This window comes from Nematostella vectensis, chromosome 5 (assembly GCF_932526225.1).
Source record: "Nematostella vectensis chromosome 5, jaNemVect1.1, whole genome shotgun sequence".
Taxonomy (NCBI): Eukaryota; Metazoa; Cnidaria; class Anthozoa; order Actiniaria; family Edwardsiidae; genus Nematostella; species Nematostella vectensis.
This window is the reverse complement of record NC_064038.1, coordinates 3918617-3943774: the sequence shown is the minus strand read 5'-3', so window position 1 is coordinate 3943774 and position 25158 is coordinate 3918617. Positions and strand designations below refer to the sequence as shown.

The window sequence follows — 25158 nt, the reverse complement described above, 5'->3', positions numbered from 1 at the left end:
GGCAATTTTATTGACAACATTCTACAAAAAGCGCTTTACTTGTCCCCTCTCAGATCAGCCGAAAGATGTTGCCATGTGTTGTGGTATACCTGTGTTACGTGAATGGTACGGAATGTCTCGCCGCAGGAGGAAAATGGCGGACGGAAACACTTCCGCAGAAACAAGCGTACCAAAAGCCAAATATATACCGAAATCCCATAACGATGCCTCTGCAAAACCAACAGATATACAAATTACGCCTTCTTACGTCCAGGAACTCATAGAGGCAAAGAAAAAGAATAGAACTCAGTACATAAGGATTTTCGTCGCGTTTCTTGGAGTGTTGATTTTCGCTGGAGTTTTGACGTCCGCTTTGTACACAACCGAGTTTTCTCGGTACGACAAGCTAGGACCCATCTCGTTTGACCCAAGAAAAGGAAAGCTGGTAATTAAAAATGCAGGAATGGAGAGTGCTTTAGCTGGATATTTAGGCAGGAATGTTGTGACGAAGTCAATCTACAAGAGAAAAACTACAAACCAGCTGTTGTCGTACGAATGGCACAGCGGGGCGAAAGTCAGGATTCAGAGAGATCCAAACTTTAGTAAATGCTATCAGATAATATGGTCTCCAGGATCAAGCAGTGTTTCAGGCTTTCAGGATGACTTTCGACTCGATAAAATGCACTGGTTTGGTGGGTCAGAGCTTTACATGCAAGCCTGGCCATTAGAAAAGGCTGAAATTAACATGCAGCCATATATCCCAAGTGATACAATTCTAAATTTCCTATCGAACAGGACTGCGTACGGTGGTGTGCTTGAGCGGTATTGGCTTAATTCTAATGGAATTGCTATTGTTGTTGATGAGGAAGTTCCATTGCTCATTGCAATCAATGACAGCAACAATAATAAGTTTTCCATGAAAGCCTCTTGGGTAGAATATGGGAAGCCTGTGGCTACAGTTCAGTTGTCCTATCGAGTCTGTATTGGAGAAAACATCAAGGACGTTCACCAGTATGTCATGCGCAACCTGTATACCCTACCAACATCAATACCAAACCAGTCCATCTTCAAGTACCCTATATGGTCTACTTGGGCACAATATGGAAAAAGTGTCAACCAGACTAGTGTCCTAGAATATCTACAGAACTTACGCAAGTTCAATTTTACAGGGAGTCAGATTGAGATCGATGACATGTACTCAACAGCATATGGAGATTTTGACTTTGATCCAGAAAAATTCCCAGATCCATTGAGTATGGTGCAGCAGATACATGATGCAGGGTTTGCTGTGACCATGTGGGTTTACCCATTTGCTAATGTTGGCTCGGAGGCTTTCCACAAAGGCATGCCATACTGGGTTAATGGCCCTGGTGGGCTGCCTGGTCTGGTAAAATGGTGGAATGGTGTTGGCACTGCATTGGACACCACAAATACTGCTGCGACCAAATGGTTTGTGAAACGGCTGGAAGAATTTCAAACAAAATACAAGCTAGATGCATACAAGTTTGATGCAGGAGAAGTAAGTTATCTCCCAAATGCATATCAGTTAAAAAATCTAACATATGGAAATCCAAGTTTCTATTCAGCAAACTATGCAAAAATGGCTTCCAAATTTGGTGATAGGATTGAAGTTCGAGTTGGTCACCGGACACAGAGTATACCAGTGTTTGTCCGGTTTTTGGACCGAACATCAAAGTGGGATGAGAAAGATGGTCTGCGATCAGTCATCCCTGCAACTTTGACATTGGGGATCCTTGGTTACCCATTTGTATTACCTGACATGATCGGTGGAAATGGTGCTCAGCTAAACTCCAATTCTGACAGCTTTAACAAACCAGATAATGAACTTTATGTACGCTGGATGCAAGCAGCTGTCTTTCTTCCTACGATGCAATTTTCATTCCCTCCTTGGCTCTATGGAAGCAATACCATCAACATTGCAAAGAGGCTTTTAGATTTGCGTGCAAAAATCTCAGAGACTTTAATCCTTTTTGCAAGACAAGTCAATCAGTCAACAGCTCCTATCATACGCCCCCTCTGGTGGGTGGCACCCAACGATGACATAGCTCTTACCCTAGATTCTGAGTTTCTTGTGGGGGATAGATTCCTTGTGGCACCAGTCTTGAGACCCTACTCTGAGAACAAAGGCAAGCACAAGGTGTATTTACCTCAGGGAAAGTGGAAAGAAGAATTTAGAGACTTTAAAGTCATCACAGTCCCTAAGCCTGGCCAGTGGATTGAGTACACAGTGACACTAGAAGACCTGCCATACTACTCATTCGCTTAGGACACTTAACTTTCAACTTGGTGTTATACTTGAATTTATATGATTCAGATATATGTACACATATATATTTATTATACAAAAAAGAGTGTAATACTAGATGATAACAAAATGATAAAACTGGTATGCCACTGCTGGTTTATATCATATTTATCAACACATGTGGTGAAAACAGAAACCAATGAGCTTTCAGTATTTTCATGGACATCTGAAAGATTTTATATAAGATTTTATGTAATAAATAGTACTTTACATGACTGCTTGCGGATATAATTTATCTTTTCATGCAAATATTTTTCATCACTCGTTCACTCCTGTGCTCACTTGTTCAAGATGATATCAACAGTCAAAGATAATATTTGTATCCACATGTGACCATGTAATCTCTATATTTTTTAAATTTATACCTGAATTATGGTAGATGAATAAATGTATCTATATGTTTTTTTATATCTCTTTGTTGTATCTCTGTTCAACATGTGATAGATGTACTTAGTACATCTATCACATTACACGCTTAAACATGGTCTTTTTTGTTCAAACGAATATCTTTATTTTATCCTGGTTCTAAAGTCATCTCTTGTAGTAACAGAAACACAATAGGTAACATCTGGCAGGCTGCTTACTAATGGCTCATGACTGGAATTTTTGTTACGTGATATGAGTTGGTCTGTAACAAATATCAGCTGATGAGGCAGTAAAGAATAACTTGTTCACTCATTCATGTTTACCTGTGTGAGTTTACCTCCAAACCGTGACACAAATATGTGCCTTGAGTAACAAATGAAAAAAGCGTCAAAATTTGTCATAATTTCTAAAGGGCTGGCTAATCATGGAAAAATTAGGAGACAGTTGTGGCTGTTGTCAATATTATACAAAATCTGACATTGTTCCCTATTCCATGGGCAAGAAAAGGGGCCTTTTGCCAAGAAAAATGTCAATAAAATGCTTTAAAACCTAGCAGATGTTTGAGGCAAGCTCTCGAAAAAAATATTAGCCAAAGCTTACAATCAGTCCCTTTTGTTTTATACGACGAATGCCTCCTGCTGTGTGATGTGTACAAAGGCTTGCTTCATTGTACTCGCGGTTTCCCTGTGTCTCTTTTCCTGGAGTCACATGCTGGCTTACGTCACTTCCGTTTCACGTTCGACGGTCGATAACCTGATAACTCCGCGAACGAAGATGGCGGGTATAGGGAAGCTGTTTAAAAAGGGAAAGAGGCCGCCCGAGCCGCCTACAAAAGACTACGACAGAAGATCTAGGAGCCAAGATGATGACTCCGATGACGGCTGCTACTTAGACCCGACTAAAGTCCACCCGACGCTCCATCCGAATACTGCCGTAATGCCGAGTTACCCGCCCCCAAGGCCTCAGCATTCCCCCAAAAACAGCGAGCGCAGATCGAATGGGAATGCCTCGACACGGGCCTCTCTCTCCTCCGAAGATCAAGCTAGACCTGTGAAGCCACCAAGGAGACATGGTAAAGGAGAATCAAGCAAGCAAAACGCGGTAAGCTAGCGTCAATTTGTGACGGAATTCATTGGTGCTGCTTCCTGTTTTAATGGGGGAAATATCTTAGGTGTCAAACTGCTGTTGTACCCTTTTATTTTCGAATCTCTCTAAAAAGACTTCTGGCTTATAGACTTAAATACCCCTGAACAGAAATTATGCTTATGTTTGAGCGATTCCGGAACACAAGATAAATGTTTACTATAGTATCCTTCCTGATACACTTGACTTTGTAGTATTCAATCTTGTTTCGTACTTGATTAAAATTGATCAGTGATTAAGTCAGCCCCTCGCTTATAGATCCTTTGTCATTCTTTTTTCTACTTCCTGTGTGTCCGCAACAAGGGATACATAGTTTGGTACTTAGTTCCATTACACTAGCAGTTCGTACACTCTGTTAAGATTATTTATGACCGTACACTACTAATGAAAGGGTTCCTAGAGAGAGTCACATTTGCATGTGCACAGCTTGAGATGGTGTACCCCAACAACCCCCTCCCCTCCCCTCCACTCTTCCCCTTCAACCACCAAGAAACCGTGTTTCTTTAGATTTTATAGAAAATTCGCCAGATTTTTCACTTATGTATGATATTGCACAGGTAGCCCAAGCTCTCTATTTGTCTCTTGATAACACAGTAAACAGTGTACATATGAAAATGAAAGAAAAACATGCTTGCCAACCTTGAAAGCTAAAAAGCCAGGATTATGCTTCAAATACAAGAACTGTAAAAGAAGTTATCGATGAATTTCCCCAGGAGATTTATACAGTAAATGTATAGGAAGTTTCAATTTTTTTGCCTGGAGATGAACGGGCTAAAAATAGATAGCCTCCCCTGGAAACCTAGAAAGTTGGCAGGTATGAAGAAAAAATACCTGTTAAAAATAAACATCTTTTTATATCTATGTTCACATTTGGTGTGTTCTTTGGCTGTTTTAAAGCATATTTTAAAGCTCACTTTATTTTCGACAGCTGCATGTAACGTATCACCTGCATTTTAGTGACACAGCATGGGCCTCAAGGCAGTCAGGGAAATATGTATTTTGCAGCACAGAAGATATAGTCAAATTAACCAGATGCAATGCTCTTGGCGCTAACAAATGCTTAAGATTTTGTTTGCATTCCATATAATTTAGCATACAGAGCTCATGATTGAGATAAAATCAAAGATAGATAAAACAAAGGTAGAATTAACAAACCTGCATTTTTATATTTTATGAGTTGTAAACAAAAAAAAAGTTTTTCTTTGCTTATATGAAACACTTCTGCCTACCCCAGAATCTGGGGATACCCACATTAGATTGACAAATAAACTACCAATGTAGTAGTAGTATATAGACAATCTGTGTTTAAAAATAGTGGGAATACATACACATTATGATATGCGTGTCACTCTATTTTTCCTATCAATTTCATATTCTCAATAACATGTTATTCCTGTCAATTTGTAATAATAGTCAGAGCATTTTGTTATTTTAGCCAGCTGATGACTATTGTGACCCTTGGGACGCTGCTAGAGTGCCTCCCATGAGACAACAGTTCTCAACGTCTTCAACATCATCAGGAGGAGGTGAGGCCTATTGTGATCCTCTTGACGTCTCGCCACCCCCTAATCCCCAGCCTTCAGGAAAAGACAAACTTGATGATTACTGCGATCCATGGGACTCACGAAAAGTTAAGCCTCCAGTTGCTAAGAAACCATCAGGGAGGGATGAGTACATGGATCCATGGGATGCAAAGAACCCACAGAGTAGAACCACACCTAAAGATTCAGATGATGAGAACTACAGTGAGCCATATGATGCAGGGAAGGTTACTGTACTGGATGAGCAGGCCAAGAGGATGTCCCTCAGGGGAATGAGGCTGCCGTCACAAGGGGAACAGTAAGTGCCATTCATTCATTCATTCATTCGTTTACTGAGAACTTCTGTGCACAGTATTGGCCTAACACATTTTAAAATAATTGAAACACTTTAAAAAATATACACTCTTAATAATGTACACACTTTCAGTTATTGAAACACTTTTAATTAACAATGGACACACTTTATAAAACTGACCAACTGACCAGTAAATTTAGATGTACTTTGTAATAGAGTTAGCTCATCACAATATACAATACAACTTTGCACTTCACAAAAAGACAGGAGGGTCTGGGTTCAGATGATGGTTGTTGTTTTTCTCATGCATTCCTAGGGTCCAGTCCCCAACCACGGATACCAGACCTCTAGATGACTACGACTCTCCATGGGAGAGCAAAGGCCTCGTTCGTCCACCAAGTCTAGCATCAACATCGCTTGGTGAGCAAAACAAGGAAGTGGACTCCCGACCATCTGAAGACTATGATAAACCATGGGAATGGATGGCTCGCAAGACACAGCACATGAGCATGGCTAGTCCAGCGATCCCCAAACCACAGAACACAGCGACCCCCAAACAACAGAATTCATCAAACCCCAAACCACAACCATATGCAAAACCCCAAAGCTACTATGTTAAGACACAAGCATCACCCCAGATAGACTCGCGCCCACCAGACGACTATGATGCCCCATGGGAGTACAATAAGAGAACGAGTCAGCTGGTCTCCATGGTAACTGAACAAGGTGCAGTTGATAAGGCGTCATTCCCCCCAAAGCCCCCAAGGACATTTGATGAAGAGGTGGTTTCTGCTGGTTTTGAAGTGGACCCTGAACTGCCTCTTGTCAAACAGACGTAAGTTGTCTTTCTTCACATACTAACATATTAAAAAAGGGGGGAAGGAAAATTGTCCTATGCCCCCCCCCCCCCACAGTCTACAGGCCCATACCCAGGGGGTTGCAGGGGGTACGAACGCAAACCCCCACAACGGCCAAAGGTCCACTTTCGGTTCGCAATGGACGTGTTATTTGTAGACAAAACTATAAAGCATAAGCTAGATCACTCTGGTATGTAGCCAAATCCGACAATAAATGTCCCGTGGAGATACTGCAAAGGCATTAAAAAAATCCATTTTTGTTCTTTCGGGGGTGGTCAGATTTTTATCAGAAGACTCATTCCCCCCCCCCCTCCCCCCCCCCCCGGAAAAATTAGTTCCATTTTTTCGGATTTCACACACCCCAAAGAAAAATCCTGGCTACGGGCCTGGTCTACACACCCTTTGTCCCCAAGTATCCAATGCGAAATAGAAATACTAGTTGATATTCTAATAATACGATTTTAAAAGGTTTTCAAAAACCTGTGAAATACTTTTTAGTTTATTTAGTACTAATACACTGTGATGTCTTTGTTCACTTTTGTTTTGGCTTGACTATTCACTTTAACAATTACCTTTTTGTTTCATGGGATTTTGAAAACCACTCATGTAAAAATGTAGGTAGTGTCCTTATATAAATCTTAGTGGCCAGATACTCATCTAGCAGAGTTGCATGATTCAAGTAGAGGGAGATTCGAGTTACCTGAGGATTCGAGTAGAGGGAGGCTCGAGTTACCTGAGGATTCGAGTCGAGGGAGGTTCGAGTTACCTGAGGATTCGAGTAGAGGGAGTTTCGAGTTACCTGAGGATTCGAGTAGAGGGAGGCTTGAGTTACCTGAGGATTCGAGTAGAGGGAGATTCGAGTTACCTGAGGATTCGATTAGATGGAGGCTTGAGTTACCTGAGGATTCGATTAGATGGAGGCTTGAGTTACCTGAGGATTCGAGTAGAGGGAGGCTTGAGTTACCTGAGGATTCGAGTAGAGGGAGGTTCAAGTTAGCTGTGGATTCGAGTAGAGGAAGTTTCGAGTTACCTGAGGATTGGAGTAGAGGGAGGTTGGAGTTACCTGAGGATTCGGGTAGAGGGAGATTCGAGTTACCTGAGGATTCGAGTAGAGGGAGGTTGGAGTTATCTGAGGATTCGAGTAGAGGGAGGCTTGAGTTACCTGCGGATTCGAGTAGAGGGAGTTTCAAGTTACCTGAGGATTCGAGAAGAGGGAGTTTCGAGTTACCTGCGGATTCGAGTAGAGGGAGTTTCGAGTTACCTGAGGATTCGAGAAGAGGGAGGTTCAAGTTACCTGCGGATTCGAGTAGAGGGAGTTTCGAGTTACCTGAGGATTCGAGTAGAGGGAGGTTTAAGTTACCTGTGGATTCGAGTAGAGGGAGGTTCGAGTTACCTGTGGATTCGAGTAGAGGGAGGTTCAAGTTACCTGTGGATTCGAGTAGAGGGAGTTTCGAGTTACCTGTGGATTCGAGTAGAGGGATGTTCAAGTTACCTGTGGATTCGAGTAGAGGGAGTTTCGAGTTACCTGAGGATTCGAATAGAGGGAGGTTCAAGTTACCTGTGGATTCGAGTAGAGGGAGGTTCAAGTTACCTGTGGATTCGAGTAGAGGGAGGTTCAAGTTACCTGTGGATTCGAGTAGAGGGAGGTTCGAGTTACCTGAGGATTCGAGTAGAGGGAGGTTCAAGTTACCTGAGGATTCGAGTAGAGGGAGGTTCGAGTTACCTGAGGATTTGAGTATAGAGAATTTCGAGTTACCTTAGGTTTCGAGTAGATGGAGAATAAAGGGAGACTCGAGTTACCTGATGACTTAGAGAGGGAGGCTGAAGGCTACTCTTTCCTGTTTTTTTTCAGCTGGTACCACGGCCCGATCACTAGGGTTGAGGCTGAACGTATCCTCAAGTATGAAGAGGACGGTTCCTTCCTAGTGAGAGATAGTGAAAGCTCTCGACAGGATTACTCACTCTCATTCAAGTATGTCATTTCTATTTGTGCTCGTAGTCGTGATTAGGAATGCTCGACAAAAGAGTCGCATTTATATGTATTGTTTTATGATTGGTGGTGATGACGTTACAAGTTAAAACTATCCAACTATCATCATTGTGTGGATAGTTATTATTCGATGCTGAGGATGGTGACAATGGTGAATGTTGATAGAGATTGTAATGGTTATAGTAGTAATTGGTAATGTTAAACAAGGCATTTTTTTTTTCTGCAATTTGCACAGCAACGATTATGAATAAAACATTTGGCAGGTGGATAAGGCATCACGCTCGCAAGTTTTTTTTTTCAAATTTCCAATGCGCCCGCGTTTAAATTATGATTTACAGTGGTAGCCTCCTTTTCCCGAGAAAAATGAAGCGCGTTGATTGGCCAACTTCCTGAAATGACAACAAAACATTGCATTGCAAGTTGCAAAAAGGGAATGTTGAATTTTTTGGCCACTAGCAACGCAAGAAAATTTCTGTGCAAGTTGCAGGAAATAATGCCTCGTGTAACGGCCTTAAGACTTGCTTCTCTTCAGAGAAAAGGAGGAAATTCTGAAACGATGATTGTTATATGACGCTCATCACGAGAATGAGATTAATTGTGACCCTTTCTTTAGGAACAACAATGCGTTCGTTCATTTAAAAATCGCCCAGTCCAACGGCAAATACGTATTGGGTCAGTTCAGCAAACCGTTCGATGCTGTTCCAGGGATCATTCAACACTACTCGCTAAACAAGTTGAACATCAAAGGAGCAGAGCACAAATATCTAAAGACTCCTGTCTGCCCACAACACGAATACTTTGTACTAGAGGAAAAAGCCAACAGCTAGGCCAGCACAAATGGTGAAAAACTCCAGTTTGACCCGAACACCAGTACTTTGTACTAGAGGAGAAAGCCAACAGCTAGGCCAGTTTAGAGATGCAACAACCTTGTTACAAGGGGGTGCCACCAACCTTTGTTCTTCCGAAATTATCACGCTCGAAATTCTTTCAATCGCTGGCATTTTTCAACAAGATAGTCCAGTCAAAAAAAGATGCCAACCCGGAACAAATTCGCACAGTACAAATTTCGTCAGATTTAAATTTTACAGACATTGACTAATGACTTTGCCATGTTTCCGCCCACTGCTTTTGGTAGACTTTAATCATATTATTAATCACTGTGTTGCTGTGCAAGATTGTTCCGGTTTTGGCAATTTTGAAGATATGTGGCTGGAGCCTTATTTTTAAATCACATATATATAAATACAATATAACATCGGCGCAAAAAAGCAAGGTTTTACAGACGATTCAAGCGCTCTTGCTGTAATTCTCTATGACGAATATTCTAAAGAAATTCTAAAGACATTTTTTTAATGATAGTTGACGTCGGTAAAACCTATTATTTTCTCTCTTGTTATATCGTCGATCATAGAGCAAAGATTCAAGAGAGAAAACGCTAAAACAGCAAAGTTACTGTCGCTAGCCACACCCGAACAGATAATAAAACGGTGTTGTAAGAATCAGTGGCTAAAAATAGTCCCGTCAATTAATCATGTTATAATCAGGAAAAAATCTCACAGGGCCTCATTCGGTTGAAATTTCCGTTTCCTTAGAAAATATATTACACTAAGTAAGACAATTAAATGGCAAATAAATGAATTAACCGTTTTTTAGATTATGAGTTAGATCTCCACTCAAAATTAGATAATTGATTAGATTATCATGAAAACCTATAAGAAAAAGCAAATAGGAGCCGTAGCTGGCCTCGATATATTGGAGCGGTACGATACAGAAATATTTCTGGTCACTATTTCATATATTCTTTGGGGGGAGAGGGCGTGCCCTACCTCCCACAAATGGTTGGGCATTGCAGCTACAATAACACGAGAGAACAAATAACAAAAATGGGAGGACAAAAATAATCAGATTTCCTCTCTATTTCCCCGCAATTCCTAAAATAGTTGGACCTTTTATTGGTGAACCTCCCTGAAAATGCTGGGATTGCATACTACAAATTACAAACGTTAATGGTGCTCGAGACAGCTTTCAAGCCATTCACAACTGGCGTGTGTCCAGGTTCGACTCCGGTTGATCTCTACCTTTGGTATGAAGTTGGTTTGATGGTATGGGTGTTTTTGGATAGAAAAAGTTTCTTAATATGGATCTAGTGACCTATGACCGGAGCTAAGAATGCCCATTTGAACTTAATTGATCCGTAGTCAGTGAATTTCTACAATGGACCCCACCCTGTGTTTTTCTCTAGACACGCCCTTGAACAAAGTTTAGAAGCGCTTGGTTTACAGGGGTATAGCCAGGTTTTTTGCCTTTACTGTATTTTTGGCTCATGGAGGGGGGGGGGGGGGGGGGGACCCTGGGCCCTCCCCCTGGCAACACCCGTGCTTTAAACACGGCTTACGTAATACGTAAAGCCAAAGACGCTTGCTAGTGGCAGTTCTCGTTTCTCTTGTTGTTCTGCACGGATTTGCAATAATTATTTTAATTGAAACTTTCAGTGCTATTGTACAAGTACATGTTTGATTTTTACTTGTCCCAACTGTATCACAATAGGTTAATATTATAAATGGTATATAGGTGTTTTAATTTAAGCTCCTAAAGGCCATCTTTGTACTCCCTAGGAAAAAAGAACAAACAAATCAGGAGTAAGCGGCATCTTCAATGGAAAAGAGTATCCATTACTCCCCTCTCGCTATTTTTCTGGAAGATTGATCAATATTTTAAGTTTTTCTGAATTTTATTTCGGTGCTAACTTTCCTGCGGTTTTTCCATCGTCAAAGATAGAACAATCAGCCCCGTCTGCTAGTCCCATGGATCCCCCATCAGATGATGCTTCTTACCATTGTGATTTACAATAAAAATCAAGATTATACATAAAGCATCTAGGTCATACATGTGAGAACACAGGGCAAAAAAAAAAAAAAAACTGCAGATACACATTTCATCCCTCAGGTATCCCAGTAAATCCACTCAAAACGTCATTTGCAGGCGCGTACCCAGGATTGGCTGAGGGGGATGCGCAATCATAGGTTTCATATGGTAAAAGCATAGTATTTGAAGATTCATTTAATAGGGCACCCTAATTAGGGTGTTTATTATTATGTCCTGGTTACCCGGTCAAAGAGTTCAGGTTATCCGAGGAGATATGACTAACCAATACCCCCCCCTGTCGTCGCTCGCTAAAAATTCATTCATTGCTTTACAATTTAAATTGATGATCACATTGAAAAGCAGTAGAATGTGCTCTAAGGTATTTGCGTTCTCACCTGGTTTTCGAGAGCATCAACAGAACCCGCATTTTTTCTTGCAAACCCTGCTGACGTAAGGATTGTAACACCGTCTGAGGGCCCTTTGCTTCCAGCAGACATAAGAAGGCTGCAAATCACGGCACACTAAAAAAACAATGTGTTATTACTGCCATAGAAAGATCCCCGGAATTCTTTATACAGTAGTTCATAGTTTCATAGTCAAACTTAGAACAGCTCCAATCTACAGTAAACAAGTAGCACAAGTAGGGAGAGACGCACAAAGTAGGGAGAAACGCACAAAGTAGGGAGAGACGCACAAAGTCGGGAGAGACGCACAATTAGGACAAGACGCACAAGTAGAGAGAGACGCACAATAAGGAAGAGACGCACAAGTAGAGAGAGACGCACAATTAGGACAAGACGCACAAGTAGAGAGAGACGCACAATAAGGAAGAGACGCACAAGTAGAGAGAGACGCACAATAAGGAAGAGACGCACAAGTAGAGAGAGACGCACAATTAGGACAAGACGCACAAGTAGAGAGAGACGCACAATAAGGAAGAGACGCACAAGTAGAGAGAGATGCACGAGTAGAGAGAGACGCGCATTTAGGGAGAGATGCACAAGTAGAGAGAGACGCACAATAAGGAAGAGACGCACGAGTAGAGAGAGACGCGCATTTAGGGAGAGATGCACAAGTAGGGAGAGAAGCTCAATTAAGGAGAAAAGCACGAGTAAGGAAGATATTCACAACGCGTTATCCGTGTTTCCGATAATCTGTATTTTAACTTGTGCCTCTGATGATAATTGACTTCACTCGTGTTATGGTCTTGTTAATATTTATACTCGTGTTTATGATGAGGAATGTTTTTCACTCATATGTATTCGAGCTTTTGATACTTACGGTCTGATCTACACTTCCTGCAGTATTTCTTGCAGACGGAGTACCCATACATCGGACACATCTGTAGCCCCATTGACCTTGCAAGTCCGGCACAGTCGCTGTACGTATCTCGGCAAACTGAAAAAAGAGTTTCAACAGTCAATTTTATAGGGTTGTTGCATTTGATAGATACTTATGTGTAATTTGCGAAATTCAACTCAAGCATATTACAAGCGCTCACTTGAAAAATTACATAAAAGGATTGTACGAGCCTTGATTAGTGCCACACACCCTCATTTTTAGATTAAATTATTGTAAATAGATTGCTGTTGGTTTCAAAACTTGGGGTAAGTAATGGTTAAAGAAGCAAAAGGAAGTTAACAGACAAACACGCGAACTTTTGGATTGCGGGCCCGGGAATTCTCGAGTAGCGCCAGACACTAGAAATCTGTTGCGTACGAGCTAAAGATAATATTAATAATTTATGCACCGAGCGCTTTCAGTAAAATTTACCCAGACCCACCTGCGGTTTGACTCATTTAATCGTAGCGCTTTTTATGAATAAACCGACTTTATACAATTGTAAAGCGCTAAGAGACTTTGTGATAAGCACTATACCAAGCCAATTCAAGCTGAATCTCCCACCCTTTTCTCACCTTCGTCTAGGGAGACATCTCGGGAGACTGCAACAAGGACGGCTTGGCGTTAATAGTCAGAAATAAATGGCAAACATGGGGTAGGACAATTTGGAGTGAGAGAATAAACAGAAAACGTGGGGGGACTGGGGCTGGAGTATTAATGGAAAACATGGGGTAAATATCTTGTACACCGAAACGACGGTATAACGGCTAATACCTAATGCGACGGTATGTCGACTAGTACCTAATGCGACGGTATGACGACTAGTGGCTAATGCGACGGTATGTCGACTAGTACCTAATGCGACGGTATGTCGACTAGTGGCTAATGCGACGGTATGACGACTAGTACCTAATGCGACGGTATGTCGACTAGTACCTAATGCGACGGTATGACGACTAGTGGCTAATGCGACGGTATGTCGACTAGTGGCTAATGCGACGGTATGTCGACTAGTACCTAATGCGACGGTATGTCGATTAGTGGCTAATGCGACGGTATGTCGACTAGTGGCTAATGCAACGGTATGACGACTAGTGGCTAATGCGACGGTATGTCGACTAGTGGCTAATGCGACGGTATGTCGACTAGTGCCTAATGCGACGGTATGACGACTAGTGGCTAATGCGACGGTATGACGACTAGTGGCTAATGCGACAGTATGACGACTAGTGGCTAATGCGACGGTATGTCGACTAGTGCCTAATGCGACGGTATGTCGATTAGTGGCTAATGCGACGGTATGTCGACTAATGCCTAATGCGACGGTATGTCGACTAGTGGCTAATGCGACGGTATGACGACTAGTACCTAATGCGACGGTATGTCGACTAGTGGCTAGTGCGACGGTATGTCGACTATAATGCCTAATGCGACGGTATGTCGACTATAATGCCTAATGCGACTGTATGTCGGCTAATACCAAATGCGACTAATGCCTAATGCGACGGTGTGTCGACAATAGCTAATGCGACGGTATGTCGGCTAGTACCTAATGCGACTAATGCCTAATGCGACGGTGTGTCGACAATAGCTAATGCGACTGTATGTCGGCTAATACCAAATGCGACTAATGCCTAATGCGACGGTATGTCGACAATAGCTAATGCGACGGTATGTCGGCTAGTACCTAATGCGACTAATGCCTAATGCGACGGTGTGTCGACTAGTGCCTAATGCGGCGGTATGTCGACTATAATGCCTAATGCGACGTATGTCCACTATAATGACCAATGCGACGTATGTCGACTATAATGCCTAATGCGACTGTATGTCGGCTAATACCAAATGCGACTAATGCCTAATGCGACGGTATGTCGGCTAGTGGCTAATGCGATGGTGTGTCGACAATAGCTATAATGCGACGGTATGTCGGCTAATACCAAATGCGACGGTATGACGACTAGTGCCTAATGCGACGGTATGTCGACTATAATGCCCAATGCGACGGTATGTCGACTAATGCCTAATGCGACGGTATGTCGACTATGGCCTAGATTAAACGGCGTGCCAGGGTCGCATTATCGAGCCGCTCTAGAAAAGTTCGAGAGATAATGCGACGTTAGCACGCCGTTTATTGCGCACGAAATTGAATTAATAAGGAAGTCGCACCAACTTTCTGGAGCGGGTGGGCTAGTCGGATAATGCGACTTTGGTACGGCGAGGGATTAAACGGTGCTCCAAGGTCGCACCAGTCATAGCGATTAAATTATGCAGATTAGTTTATAATCAATGCAAATCGTTTTGGTTGAACAAAAATAAAAAAGGAGCTACCCGTGCAGAGTATTACTGACTCCCCCCGTTCTTCGCGCATGCGCCCAATTGACAATAACTCCCCTGAGACCCTGTATGTAGCCTGAAAGCCCGTATGTAGCCCCTTGCCTAGCACTTTTCAGGCAATAGTGAAAATGGCGGCGTTTCGGGTACAGATGTGATGTTTCGGGGACACGAGATGAGAGTGTATTTCATGCGAAATGCCGTTTTGTAATTAAAGAAAAAACAGCAGAAGACGCAGCAGGAGTCGTCGCCTTTTCTTTATCCAATATATTGCGGCATGTAATCAATTCATTCTCCTCTTCCTATTAGACCATATTGCTCTGACCAAGAAGGCTTTTCTAGTCATCGCTAGTCTTCGTGTTCTGTCCTCCATTTTAACGCCATAAGACAAAGCAGCATGTATTTTGTGCCTAATGACTATATTGTTACACTCCTGGGAGTTAACAAACAAAATGTTCGACGTTTATTGAGAGCCGCTCTGTGATCGAACCTCTACCGAACCAGAACGGTGCGACTCTGGCACGCCGTTTAATCTAATGCGACGATAAGTCGACTAATGCCTAATGCGACGGTATGTCGACTAATGCTTGAAACAATGTTCCGTTAATGACGTATTTGAATCAAAGCGAAAATGCTGAGTCGGGGTCAGCTATAAAAAGGCGCAAATAAAGATGAGAATTTCTTAACGGACTGTCTTGATTTATGATGGACCAAATTATTGTGAAGTTGACTCACAAGGGAAATAGATGGACCTGGTGGAGCAATTGCTTTTGTTCTTTTACCTAATTCAAAATTCAAGTACACTTTTTTTTCTTTATTTGAATTGAAATAAAAAGCAGTTTCTGGCACTCCACTTGATACATGTAGCGACTATAAATCACAAATATAATTACACGTTCCACGTGGGAATGCCTGCAAAATCTGATTTCCAATGTGAAATTAGAAGTCGCTTGTTTTTTTATGGTCCACTAAACAAGCAAGATTTATTCAACCGAGTGGTTATCAAGAAAAAAAATGAAATTATGCTCTGTGAAAAAAGACTGTGTAGAAACACCGCAGGCAAGAGAGCGGAAAAATTGAAATACTATTTTTCGATTATATCGTTTTGTCCTTACTGCTAATTTGATGCACCATAAATGACCATGGCAGATAGAAGCCTTTCACGAAATGCCTTTAAAAAAATGTGCACACACCATACAAAACTCGCCTAGAACAGTATGACCTCTATCTATGTTTGTTTGTTCACAAAGAGGTCAACCAGCGCGTGTTACAATACGAAAGAGAAGTAATAAGCCTGTCCCTCACCTAAGAGTGTTCCAGACATCGTAGCCATAAGCATTTGAAGAGCAAGTAGACACACAAACATCCTTGCGTCCATGTTGTTCCTTTATCTGCACAGCAAGAAGTTGTTGTGTGTAAGGCGCGTGGATTTGTAAGAGCTGCCCGTTGATACTCATTTGCGCATGACTAATAATCATAATTTGTCACGCATCAAAGTGCGTAACAGAATACGACAGCAAAGCAAAACGAGAGAATAGATTGGACGAAGCACATAGAAATGGCGACCTGTTGGTTAGGGGCTGGGGGGTTGGGAAGGGTTTCACCAGATAATTTTTTTGCATTTTTAGCGCGTTTTACATGGAATAGAATATGTGTATCATTGGAATAAAGGTTGAACACCTTTCCCTACCTAATTCCTACCCCCGTAGATTCGCTACAATTTATATAATAAATAAAGGCTCGTTCTCGTTTTCCAGGACGTCACTTATAAGTCTCCACCCCCACCCCACACAACTGGAATTGCTCGCCCCACCCTCCCCTCCTTCTTCTTCTTCTTCTGCCTACAGGAAGAATGGGCCTAATGGTCTCGGTTAGAAGGTGCGGGTGCGTATCAAAAAAGTGCGGGAAAAGCGCCCAAGAGAAAACCAAACGAGACAATGCTTTTGTCAAGACTCTCAGAGGAAGCATGCACCCGAACCTACATGATTTACTTAAAAAAATTGTCTTTCCCTTAGCAGTTCCATGTTAAAAAAGTAACCATTTTCTTTGTGTTCTGGTGTTGTGTTTCTACCAAGAAGATACTAGCAAGTCATCCATTGTCCTCTTTTCGTAAACGACGGGCCTGAAAGCTTTCAAATTAAAATGCTATTTTGTAAAATGGCGGCCATTTTGACGATATTTGCTTTCTACTTAAATGTAAAACTACTTAAAAGTAGAAAGCCAGAGTGAGTTGGCGAATAATCAGAGGAAATTGTAGTATAAAATTCAGATCCTTAAAGATTACAGAGGAAAAAGATTGAATGATAACAAGGGTGATTTGAGGGCAACATATGTTACAAATCAACAGTTTCACAAACCAAGTGCTTTAGAAAGAAAAAAAAATACATATAAATTGCCAATTAATGGCGTCCTTTTACCCCAATAAATAATACATCAACAGTATTAACTGGTTTCAAGAAAATACCCTCAGGGGTTAGTTTGCTTAACATAAAAAAGATATACAACCACTCTAAAAGGAGTGTTATGTCACTGTTCTGATAGATGGGATAAAAGTTTTACTTAAATCCTATTATAACTCTGAGAATATTTATATTGTTAAAACATCGGGATAGTAACTTTAAAGGGACAAAGTACAAACGATATGTCTTCTTGATTTAAAGAGTTAGAGCATTCTCTAACAATTAAATTCAAAATTTGAATGAACAAAATAAGATACAGAGAACGCCCTTGCGAAAAGGAGAAACCTATGTATTATTTGTAAAATAAAGTAAAGAAACCTTTTTTTTACTATTTTAGAATAATCCTCGGAAAAAAAAACCTACACAAGAAATAATTTTGTACAAGAAGATGGTCAAATCAGTTGAGTTTTGTAGTAAATTATCGGAATAAACTGGCGAAATAATCAAACGAACAGAAATATCTTAGAAGAAACCCTGTTCTTGTTCTTTTTTTTCCGGATATTTGAGTGGGGATACCCCGAACTATTCACACCATATTACCATCGTAAAACCTACCTTGGGTTTTTAAGAAAAAAAGTCGGCTTTTAAGAAGTCTTCCAGGATCAGGCGTTTGAAAAGAAATGTACAAGTATGAGAAGAGTCAACGACTACGACTTTCTAGTAATATAAGGATTTCCTATTGGTAGTGACCTGGCGAATGAGTGACTCATGTGTGGTCGTGACTCGGACTTGTGAGACGAAACAAAATACCTTCTCCTCCAAGAGATTAAAAAACGATAGTTTATCTCGATTAGGGAGTGTAGCTAGAAGAGCAAGATCGGTTATCCGCCAGATAACATTGACACATGCTTTCATGATAATGTTAAAAAGTGTTGAATAACATAAAGATCTATGGCTGACGAAGAATGGCTCATTACAGTCTGACAATTGAAGGTAATTAATCAGAGTAATGGGAACTAATCGTAGCGGATCCAACCTATGTCTGTATAATGCAACTTTGCTACCTTGTATGATAGACGGCCATTATACTTGTCTTTCTTACCTTATTTGCCGCCATATCAAGAAAATTTTGCCAAAATTGTCGTTTTTGGCAAACGCGGTCACTTCCATATAAGGAAACTAATATATTCTTTATTTGGAAAAACTGAATTATTCTTGTCATTTTTTAGGTGAGCGTACCGCAGGGGCTTCGTAAACTTTATGACTTGTAATCAGAAGAGAAAAACAGTGACTGTGGCCATCTTTAGTCGATGGAGAAGGTCTCTGTATCACCGCTTAATGTAACAACTGCCGCTTAATGTAACACTAACGCTTAATGTAACAAAATTCGTCGCTTAATGTAACACTAACGCTTAATGTAACAAAAATCGCCGCTTAATGTAACACTAACGCTTAATGTAACAAAAATCGCCGCTTAATGTAACACTAACGCTTAATGTAACAAACATCGCCGCTTAATGTAACACTAACGCTTAATGTAACAACTGCCGCTTAATGTAACACTAACGCTTAATGTAACGAAAATCGCCGCTTAATGTAACACTAACGCTTAATGTAACAAAAATCGCCGCTTAATGTAACACTAACGCTTAATGTAACAAACATCGCCGCTTAATGTAACACTAACGCTTAATGTAACAACTGCCGCTTAATGTAACACTAACGCTTAATGTAACAACAAATCAACGCTTAATGTAACAACAAATCAACGCTTAATGTAACACTAACGCTTAATGTAACAACAAATCAACGTTTAATGTAACACTAACGCTTAATGTAACAACAAATCAACGCTTAATGTAACACTAACGCTCAATGTAACAAAAATCGCCGCTTAATGTAACACTAACGCTAAATGTAACAACAAATCGCCGCTTAATGTAACACTAACGCTTAATGTAACATCTGCCGCTTAATGTAACACTAACGCTTAATGTAACAAAAATCGACGCTTAATGTAACACTAACGCTTAATGTAACAAAAATCGCCGCTTAATGTAACACTAACGCTTAATGTAACAAAAATCGCCGCTTAATGTAACACTAACGCTTAATGTAACAAACATCGCCGCTTAATGTAACACTAACGCTTAATGTAACAACTGCCGCTTAATGTAACACTAACGCTTAATGTAACGAAAATCGCCGCTTAATGTAACACTAACGCTTAATGTAACAAAAATCGCCGCTTAATGTAACACTAACGCTTAATGTAACAAACATCGCCGCTTAATGTAACACTAACGCTTAATGTAACAACTGCCGCTTAATGTAACACTAACGCTTAATGTAACAACTGCCGCTTAATGTAACACTAACGCTTAATGTAACAACAAATCAACGCTTAATGTAACAACAAATCAACGCTTAATGTAACACTAACGCTTAATGTAACAACAAATCAACGTTTAATGTAACACTAACGCTTAATGTAACAACAAATCAACGCTTAATGTAACACTAACGCTCAATGTAACAAAAATCGCCGCTTAATGTAACACTAACGCTAAATGTAACAACAAATCGCCGCTTAATGTAACACTAACGCTTAATGTAACAACTGCCGCTTAATGTAACACTAACGCTTAATGTAACAAAAATCGACGCTTAATGTAACACACGCTTAATGTAACAAACATCGCCGCTTAATGTAACACTAACGCTAAATGTAACAAAAATCGACGCTTAATGTAACACACGCTTAATGTAACAAACATCGCCGCTTAAGGTAACACTAACGCTTAATGTAACAACAAATCAATAACAAAAATTGACGCTTAATGTAATATAACAGTTAACGCTTAATGTAAGAATAAGAGACACATGTCGCCAGCCCAAGTATACCAAATATACACGCTCAGCTGGACCAAGAGAAAAAGTATCAAATGGATTTCATGAATTTTTAAGTCGTAGACAAGATTTGCATCTCTGTGCTTTCAAAAATTTAATCTCCAGTGCAAAATGGCGACAATAAACCCTATTAGTCATCTTGGCTCCATAGCTTATCTTTTAAAGGTTATTTTAACCTACAACTGCAATAAAATTGGTGTCTTTTGCTAGAAGGCGCGGGGTGAAATAAACGTCCCAGGTTTTACTATCGACTACTTCCGGTTAAAGTTGGCTATCACCTATAAAGTCCCAAAAATGACAAATTTGCGCGTATTTACAGAAATCTTGGGTTTAAATACATTCTTTGACTTTCATTTCAGTCGTCTAGTGGAAAACAGTATCAAAATGTGCAAGTTTATTTATTTTTTAGAAAAAGGTAGTTTACTTCCGGTTCAAAATGGCGGCCAAATCAATACTCCTTATTAATTGGAAATTATAGCCGATCTGAGCTTGGCTCTATAGCCTATCTTGAAAAGGGTATTAAAAACTATCACTATGCTTAAATTGGTAACTTTAGCAAAAAGTGCGCAATTCAAACACATATCCGTCGGACTACGAACGACTCTCGAAATGTCCTCTTCAATACCGGGAAGGTTGGTTGAATAGCTGTCTCCGAATCCGCCGATCCGCACAAAGTTTTGCTTCAATCCGAATCCGCATAGCATGATAAAACAAAACAATCGATAATAAGAAAATCATTTATGTGATTTTTTACTGAGTCAAGAATCGTCAAAATCCGCGGTCACGATTATTAGAACCCAAAATACTACGTTAAATTTTCAATAAATCCGTTACGTTTTAAGAATCTGACAATCCGTTTTATTTTTCAAATTCGCAACCCGCGTACAATTTTAGGCCGGATCCGCCGATCCGAAAACCCATTCACATCCCCCCTCTCCCCTCCATACCGGGCCACCATATTGGCTAAAGAGATCATCCGAACTATACCAGGGTGTCGTACGTGCGACTCACGTAATCATTGGTCGCGTAAAACCTTAGGAATAATGACTCGAATTTCCCGATAAACAAGCAACCAACTTCTGTAGTGATCTATATCATTCGTCTGTTGAAAAACGGCTTTAGCGTTCTTCCGATTCTATGGTTTTCGGCCATCCTGCCAATGTGCACTCACTTTTTTCAAGGCTGAATACGTTTCTAACGATGTTCCTTAATATAATTTTACTGTATATAAGAATATGATACCAAATAAATTATTAGAAAGAGAATTACACTAATGATAAATAGCAATAATTATTTAATGAATGAATTTAATTTATTTATTATTATAAGATATTAATTCTGCATTTAGAACGCATCATGACTAAAAATATTTTAAAAAATCTACAATCTGAGCCTCAGCATGTTCTTAGCATGCTGGTGAGATCTCAGGCTGGACGGTCTCAGATAAAGGGTTCTTATAAAAAAAAGAGAGTGTAGTCTAACACTTTCGATAACATGGGATCGGCTCGAGTGGCGTTTTGAACGTGACCGGCTCCGGGTGCAACTTCTATTTGCATTTCGTTTATCAATTTTACGTCTTCAACTCTGTCGGAATGGTTGGTGATCTTGAGTGGCAATCTTGAAAACAATCTGCTCATCTGTCCGACATAAACGATATCGTACCAAGAGGCAGATAGCAAAAGTACCCACCGCTGCACTCTAGTGGCTGCCAAAGTCACGCCGGATTTCGGGCCTAAAATGCTAACCAACGGTTTGTGATCCGTGAGGGATTTCGGACCGTATAGATACTGATGGAATTACTTTACGCCAAAAATAAAACTCAATGATTCCTTCCCAATTTACGCATAATTTTGCAAATTTGCGCCATGTAATTGGTCTTTCTACATACCGTCCGATAAAATGTGTGAGATCACCGTAGCTACACCATAGCTTAATGGGTCTGTGTTCATAGAGCATCAAAACTGGCGCATAAGCGTTTCCCTGCGGGTCTCCCCAGTTCCATTTCGCACCCTTATGCAAACGCTGGTTTAACGGATGTGTCATTGATAGTTATTTACGCATAGTTACTTACATAGTTACTACGAATTTCGCGTAATAATAAACCATTCCCATAAATGAGCGCAGTTGTTGCTGATTCTCTGGTGCCGGCGCATTTCTTATGACCTCGGCTTTCTTGTGGATTGCGTGCAAACCATATTCGCGTCTACTCCGTACCCTAGTGACCGAGGGGTGCATTAATTTGCACTTTGCAAGCTTTAATCTTAAGCCTGCGCTTTCTAGGCGCAACAAAACCTCAGCCAAAATACGCACATAATTCCCCCCAGTGCTTTGTTCCCTACCCTTCCTCCATAGTGTTTTATTCCCCACCCTACCCCAGTACTTTATTCCCTACCCTTTCCCCATAGTGTTTTATTCCCTATCCTTCCTCATAGTGTTTTATTCCCTACCCTTTCCCCATAGTGCTTTATTCCCTACCCTTTCCCCATAGTGCTTTATTCCCTACCCTTCCCACAGTGCTTTATTCCCTACCCTTCCCACAGTGCTTTATTCCCTACCCTTCCCCCTTAGTGCTTTATTCCCTTCCCTTCCCCCAGTGCTTTGTTCCCTAGCCTACCCCCAGTGCTTTATTCCCTACCCTTCCAACAGTGCTTTATTCCCTACCCTTCCCCCAGTGCTTTATTCCCTACCCTTCCCCCTTAGTGCTTTATCCCCTACCCTTCCCCCTTAGTGCTTTATTTTCTACCCTTCCCACAGTGCTTTATTCCCTACCCTTCCCCCAGTGCTTTATTCCCTACCCTTCTCCCAGTGCCTTATTCCCTACCCTTCCCCCATAGTGCTTTATTCCATACCCTTTCCCCAGTGCTTTATTCCCTACCCTTCCCCCAGTGCTTTATTCCCTACTCTTTCCCCATAGTGCCTTATTCCATACCCTTCCCACAGTGCTTTATTCCCTACTCTTCCCCCATAGTGCTTTATTCCATACCCTTCCCACAGTGCTTTATTCCCTACTCTTTCCCTATAGTGCCTTATTCCATACCCTTCCCCCATAGTGCTTTATTCCCTACCCTTCCCCCAGTGCTTTATTCCCTAACCTTCCCACAGTGCTTTATTCCCTATCCTTCCCCCAGTGCTTTATTCCATACCCTTCCCACAGTGCTTTATTCCCTACCCTTCCCACAGTGCTTTATTCCCTATCCTTCCCCCAGTGCTTTATTCCCTATCCTTCCCCCTTAGTGCTTTATTCCCTACTCTTTCCCCATAGTGCTTTGTTCCATACCCTTCCCACAGTGCTTTATTCCCTACCCTTCCCACAGTGCTTTATTCCCTATCCTTCCCACAGTGCTTTATTCCCTACCCTTCCCCCAGTGCTTTGTTCCATACCCTTCCCCCAGTGCTTTATTCCCTATCCTTCCCACAGTGCTTTATTCCCTATCCTTTCCCCAGTGCTTTATTCCCTATCCTTCCCCCTTAGTGCTTTATTCCCTACTCTTTCCCCATAGTGCTTTGTTCCATACCCTTCCCACAGTGCTTTATTCCCTACCCTTCCCACAGTGCTTTATTCCCTACCCTTCCCACAGTGCTTTATTCCCTACCCTTCCCCCAGTGCTTTATTCCATACTCTTCCCCCATTGCTTTATTCCATACCCTTCCCCCAGTGCTTTATTCCCTACTCTTTCCCCATAGTGCTTTGTTCCATACCCTTCCCCCATAGTGCTTTATTCCCTATCCTTCCCACAGTGCTTTATTCCCTATCCTTCCCCCAGTGCTTTATTCCCTATCCTTCCCCCTTAGTGCTTTATTCCCTATCCTTCCCCCTTAGTGCTTTATTCCCTATCCTTCCCCCTTAGTGCTTTATTCCCTATCCTTCCCCCAGTGCTTTATTCCCTATCCTTCCCCCTTAGTGCTTTATTCACTATCCTTCCCCCCGTGCTTTATTCCCTATCCTTCCCCCAGTGCTTTATTCCCTACCCTTCCCCCAGTGCTTTATTCCCTACCCTTCCCACAGTGCTTTATTCCCTACTCTTTCCCCAGTGCTTTATTCCCTATCCTTCCCACAGTGCTTTATCCCCTACCCTTCCCACAGTGCTTTATTCCCTATCCTTCCCACAGTGCTTTATTACCTACTCTTTCCCCATAGTGCTTTATTCCATACCCTTCTCCCAGTGCTTTATTCCCAACCCTTCCCCCAGTGCTTTATTCCCTACCCTTCCCCCATAGTGCTTTATTTCCTACCCTTCCCCCAGTGCTTTATTCCCTATCCTTCCCCCTTAGTGCTTTATTCCCTATTCTTCCCACAGTGCTTTATTACCTACCCTTCCCACAGTGCTTTATCCCCTACCCTTCCCACAGTGCTTTATTCCCTACCCTTCCCACAGTGCTTTATTACCTACCCTTCCCAAAGTGCTTTATTCCCTACTCTTTCCCCATAGTGCTTTATTCCATACCCTTCTCCCAGTGCTTTATTCCATACCCTTCCCCCATAGTGCTTTATTCCCTACCCTTCCCCCAGTGCTTTATTCCCTACCCTTCCCACAGTGCTTTATCCCCTACCCTTCCCACAGTGCTTTATTACCTACCCTTCCCAAAGTGCTTTATTCCCTACTCTTTCCCCATAGTGCTTTATTCCATACCCTTCCCCCACAGTGCTTTATTCTCTACCCTTCCCCCAGTGCTTTATTCTCTACTCTTTCCCCAGTGCTTTATTCCCTACCCTTCCCACAGTGCTTTATTCCATATGTAACGATATTCGGTTTATACAACTTCCGGTGAAGTCACACACCACGTGCTTAGACACGCTTGTACAAGTTTCGT

At 41.4% G+C, this 25158-nt stretch overlaps 3 protein-coding genes across 4 annotated transcripts; 2 read left to right on the top strand and 1 right to left on the bottom strand.

Annotated features, from left to right (window-relative positions):
• Positions 1-27: 27 nt before the first annotated feature.
• Positions 28-2713, top strand: LOC5517818 (myogenesis-regulating glycosidase). Its single transcript, XM_001637769.3, has one exon. The coding sequence runs from the start codon at positions 74-76 to the stop codon at positions 2264-2266; it is 2193 nt and encodes a 730-aa protein (XP_001637819.3). The 5' UTR covers positions 28-73; the 3' UTR covers positions 2267-2713.
• A 682-nt stretch (positions 2714-3395) lies between these two features.
• LOC5517817 (SH2 domain-containing adapter protein D) lies at positions 3396-10144 on the top strand. The gene is made up of 5 exons (XM_001637768.3): positions 3396-3772; positions 5250-5653; positions 5967-6485; positions 8360-8479; positions 9111-10144. The coding sequence occupies exons 1-5, from the start codon at positions 3446-3448 to the stop codon at positions 9322-9324; spliced, it is 1584 nt and encodes a 527-aa protein (XP_001637818.3). The 5' UTR covers positions 3396-3445; the 3' UTR covers positions 9325-10144.
• An 813-nt stretch (positions 10145-10957) lies between these two features.
• On the bottom strand, positions 10958-18293 carry LOC116601451. 2 transcript variants are annotated; one of them, XM_032362236.2, is made up of 6 exons: positions 18052-18293; positions 16343-16428; positions 13279-13305; positions 12644-12760; positions 11758-11883; positions 10958-11108 (listed from the first exon to the last, which is right to left on the bottom strand). In XM_032362236.2, the coding sequence occupies exons 2-5, from the start codon at positions 16413-16415 to the stop codon at positions 11774-11776; spliced, it is 327 nt and encodes a 108-aa protein (XP_032218127.2). In that variant the 5' UTR covers positions 16416-16428; positions 18052-18293; the 3' UTR covers positions 10958-11108; positions 11758-11773. The 2 variants fall into 2 exon arrangements, with proteins under 2 accessions (XP_032218127.2, XP_032218128.2); XM_032362237.2 differs by lacking the exons at positions 16343-16428; positions 18052-18293 and adding an exon at positions 16153-16264.
• Between the last annotated feature and the right edge of the window lie 6865 nt (positions 18294-25158).

Bases quoted from the DNA above. Each gene is read 5' to 3' on its own strand.
- LOC5517818 (XM_001637769.3), top strand. From the start codon at position 74: ATGTGTTGTGGTATACCTGTGTTACGTGAATGGTACGGAATGTCTCGC.
- LOC5517817 (XM_001637768.3), top strand. From the start codon at position 3,446: ATGGCGGGTATAGGGAAGCTGTTTAAAAAGGGAAAGAGGCCGCCCGAG. The intron at 3,773-5,249 runs GTAAGCTAGCGT...TTGTTATTTTAG, and splicing joins AATCAAGCAAGCAAAACGCG to CCAGCTGATGACTATTGTGA. The intron at 8,480-9,110 runs GTATGTCATTTC...CCCTTTCTTTAG, and splicing joins GATTACTCACTCTCATTCAA to GAACAACAATGCGTTCGTTC.
- LOC116601451 (XM_032362236.2), bottom strand. From the start codon at position 16,415: ATGGACGCAAGGATGTTTGTGTGTCTACTTGCTCTTCAAATGCTTATG. The intron at 13,306-16,342 runs GTGAGGGACAGG...TCCTTGTTGCAG, and splicing joins GATGTCTGGAACACTCTTAG to TCTCCCGAGATGTCTCCCTA. The intron at 11,884-12,643 runs GTAAGTATCAAA...TTGTTTTTTTAG, and splicing joins CAGGAAGTGTAGATCAGACC to TGTGCCGTGATTTGCAGCCT.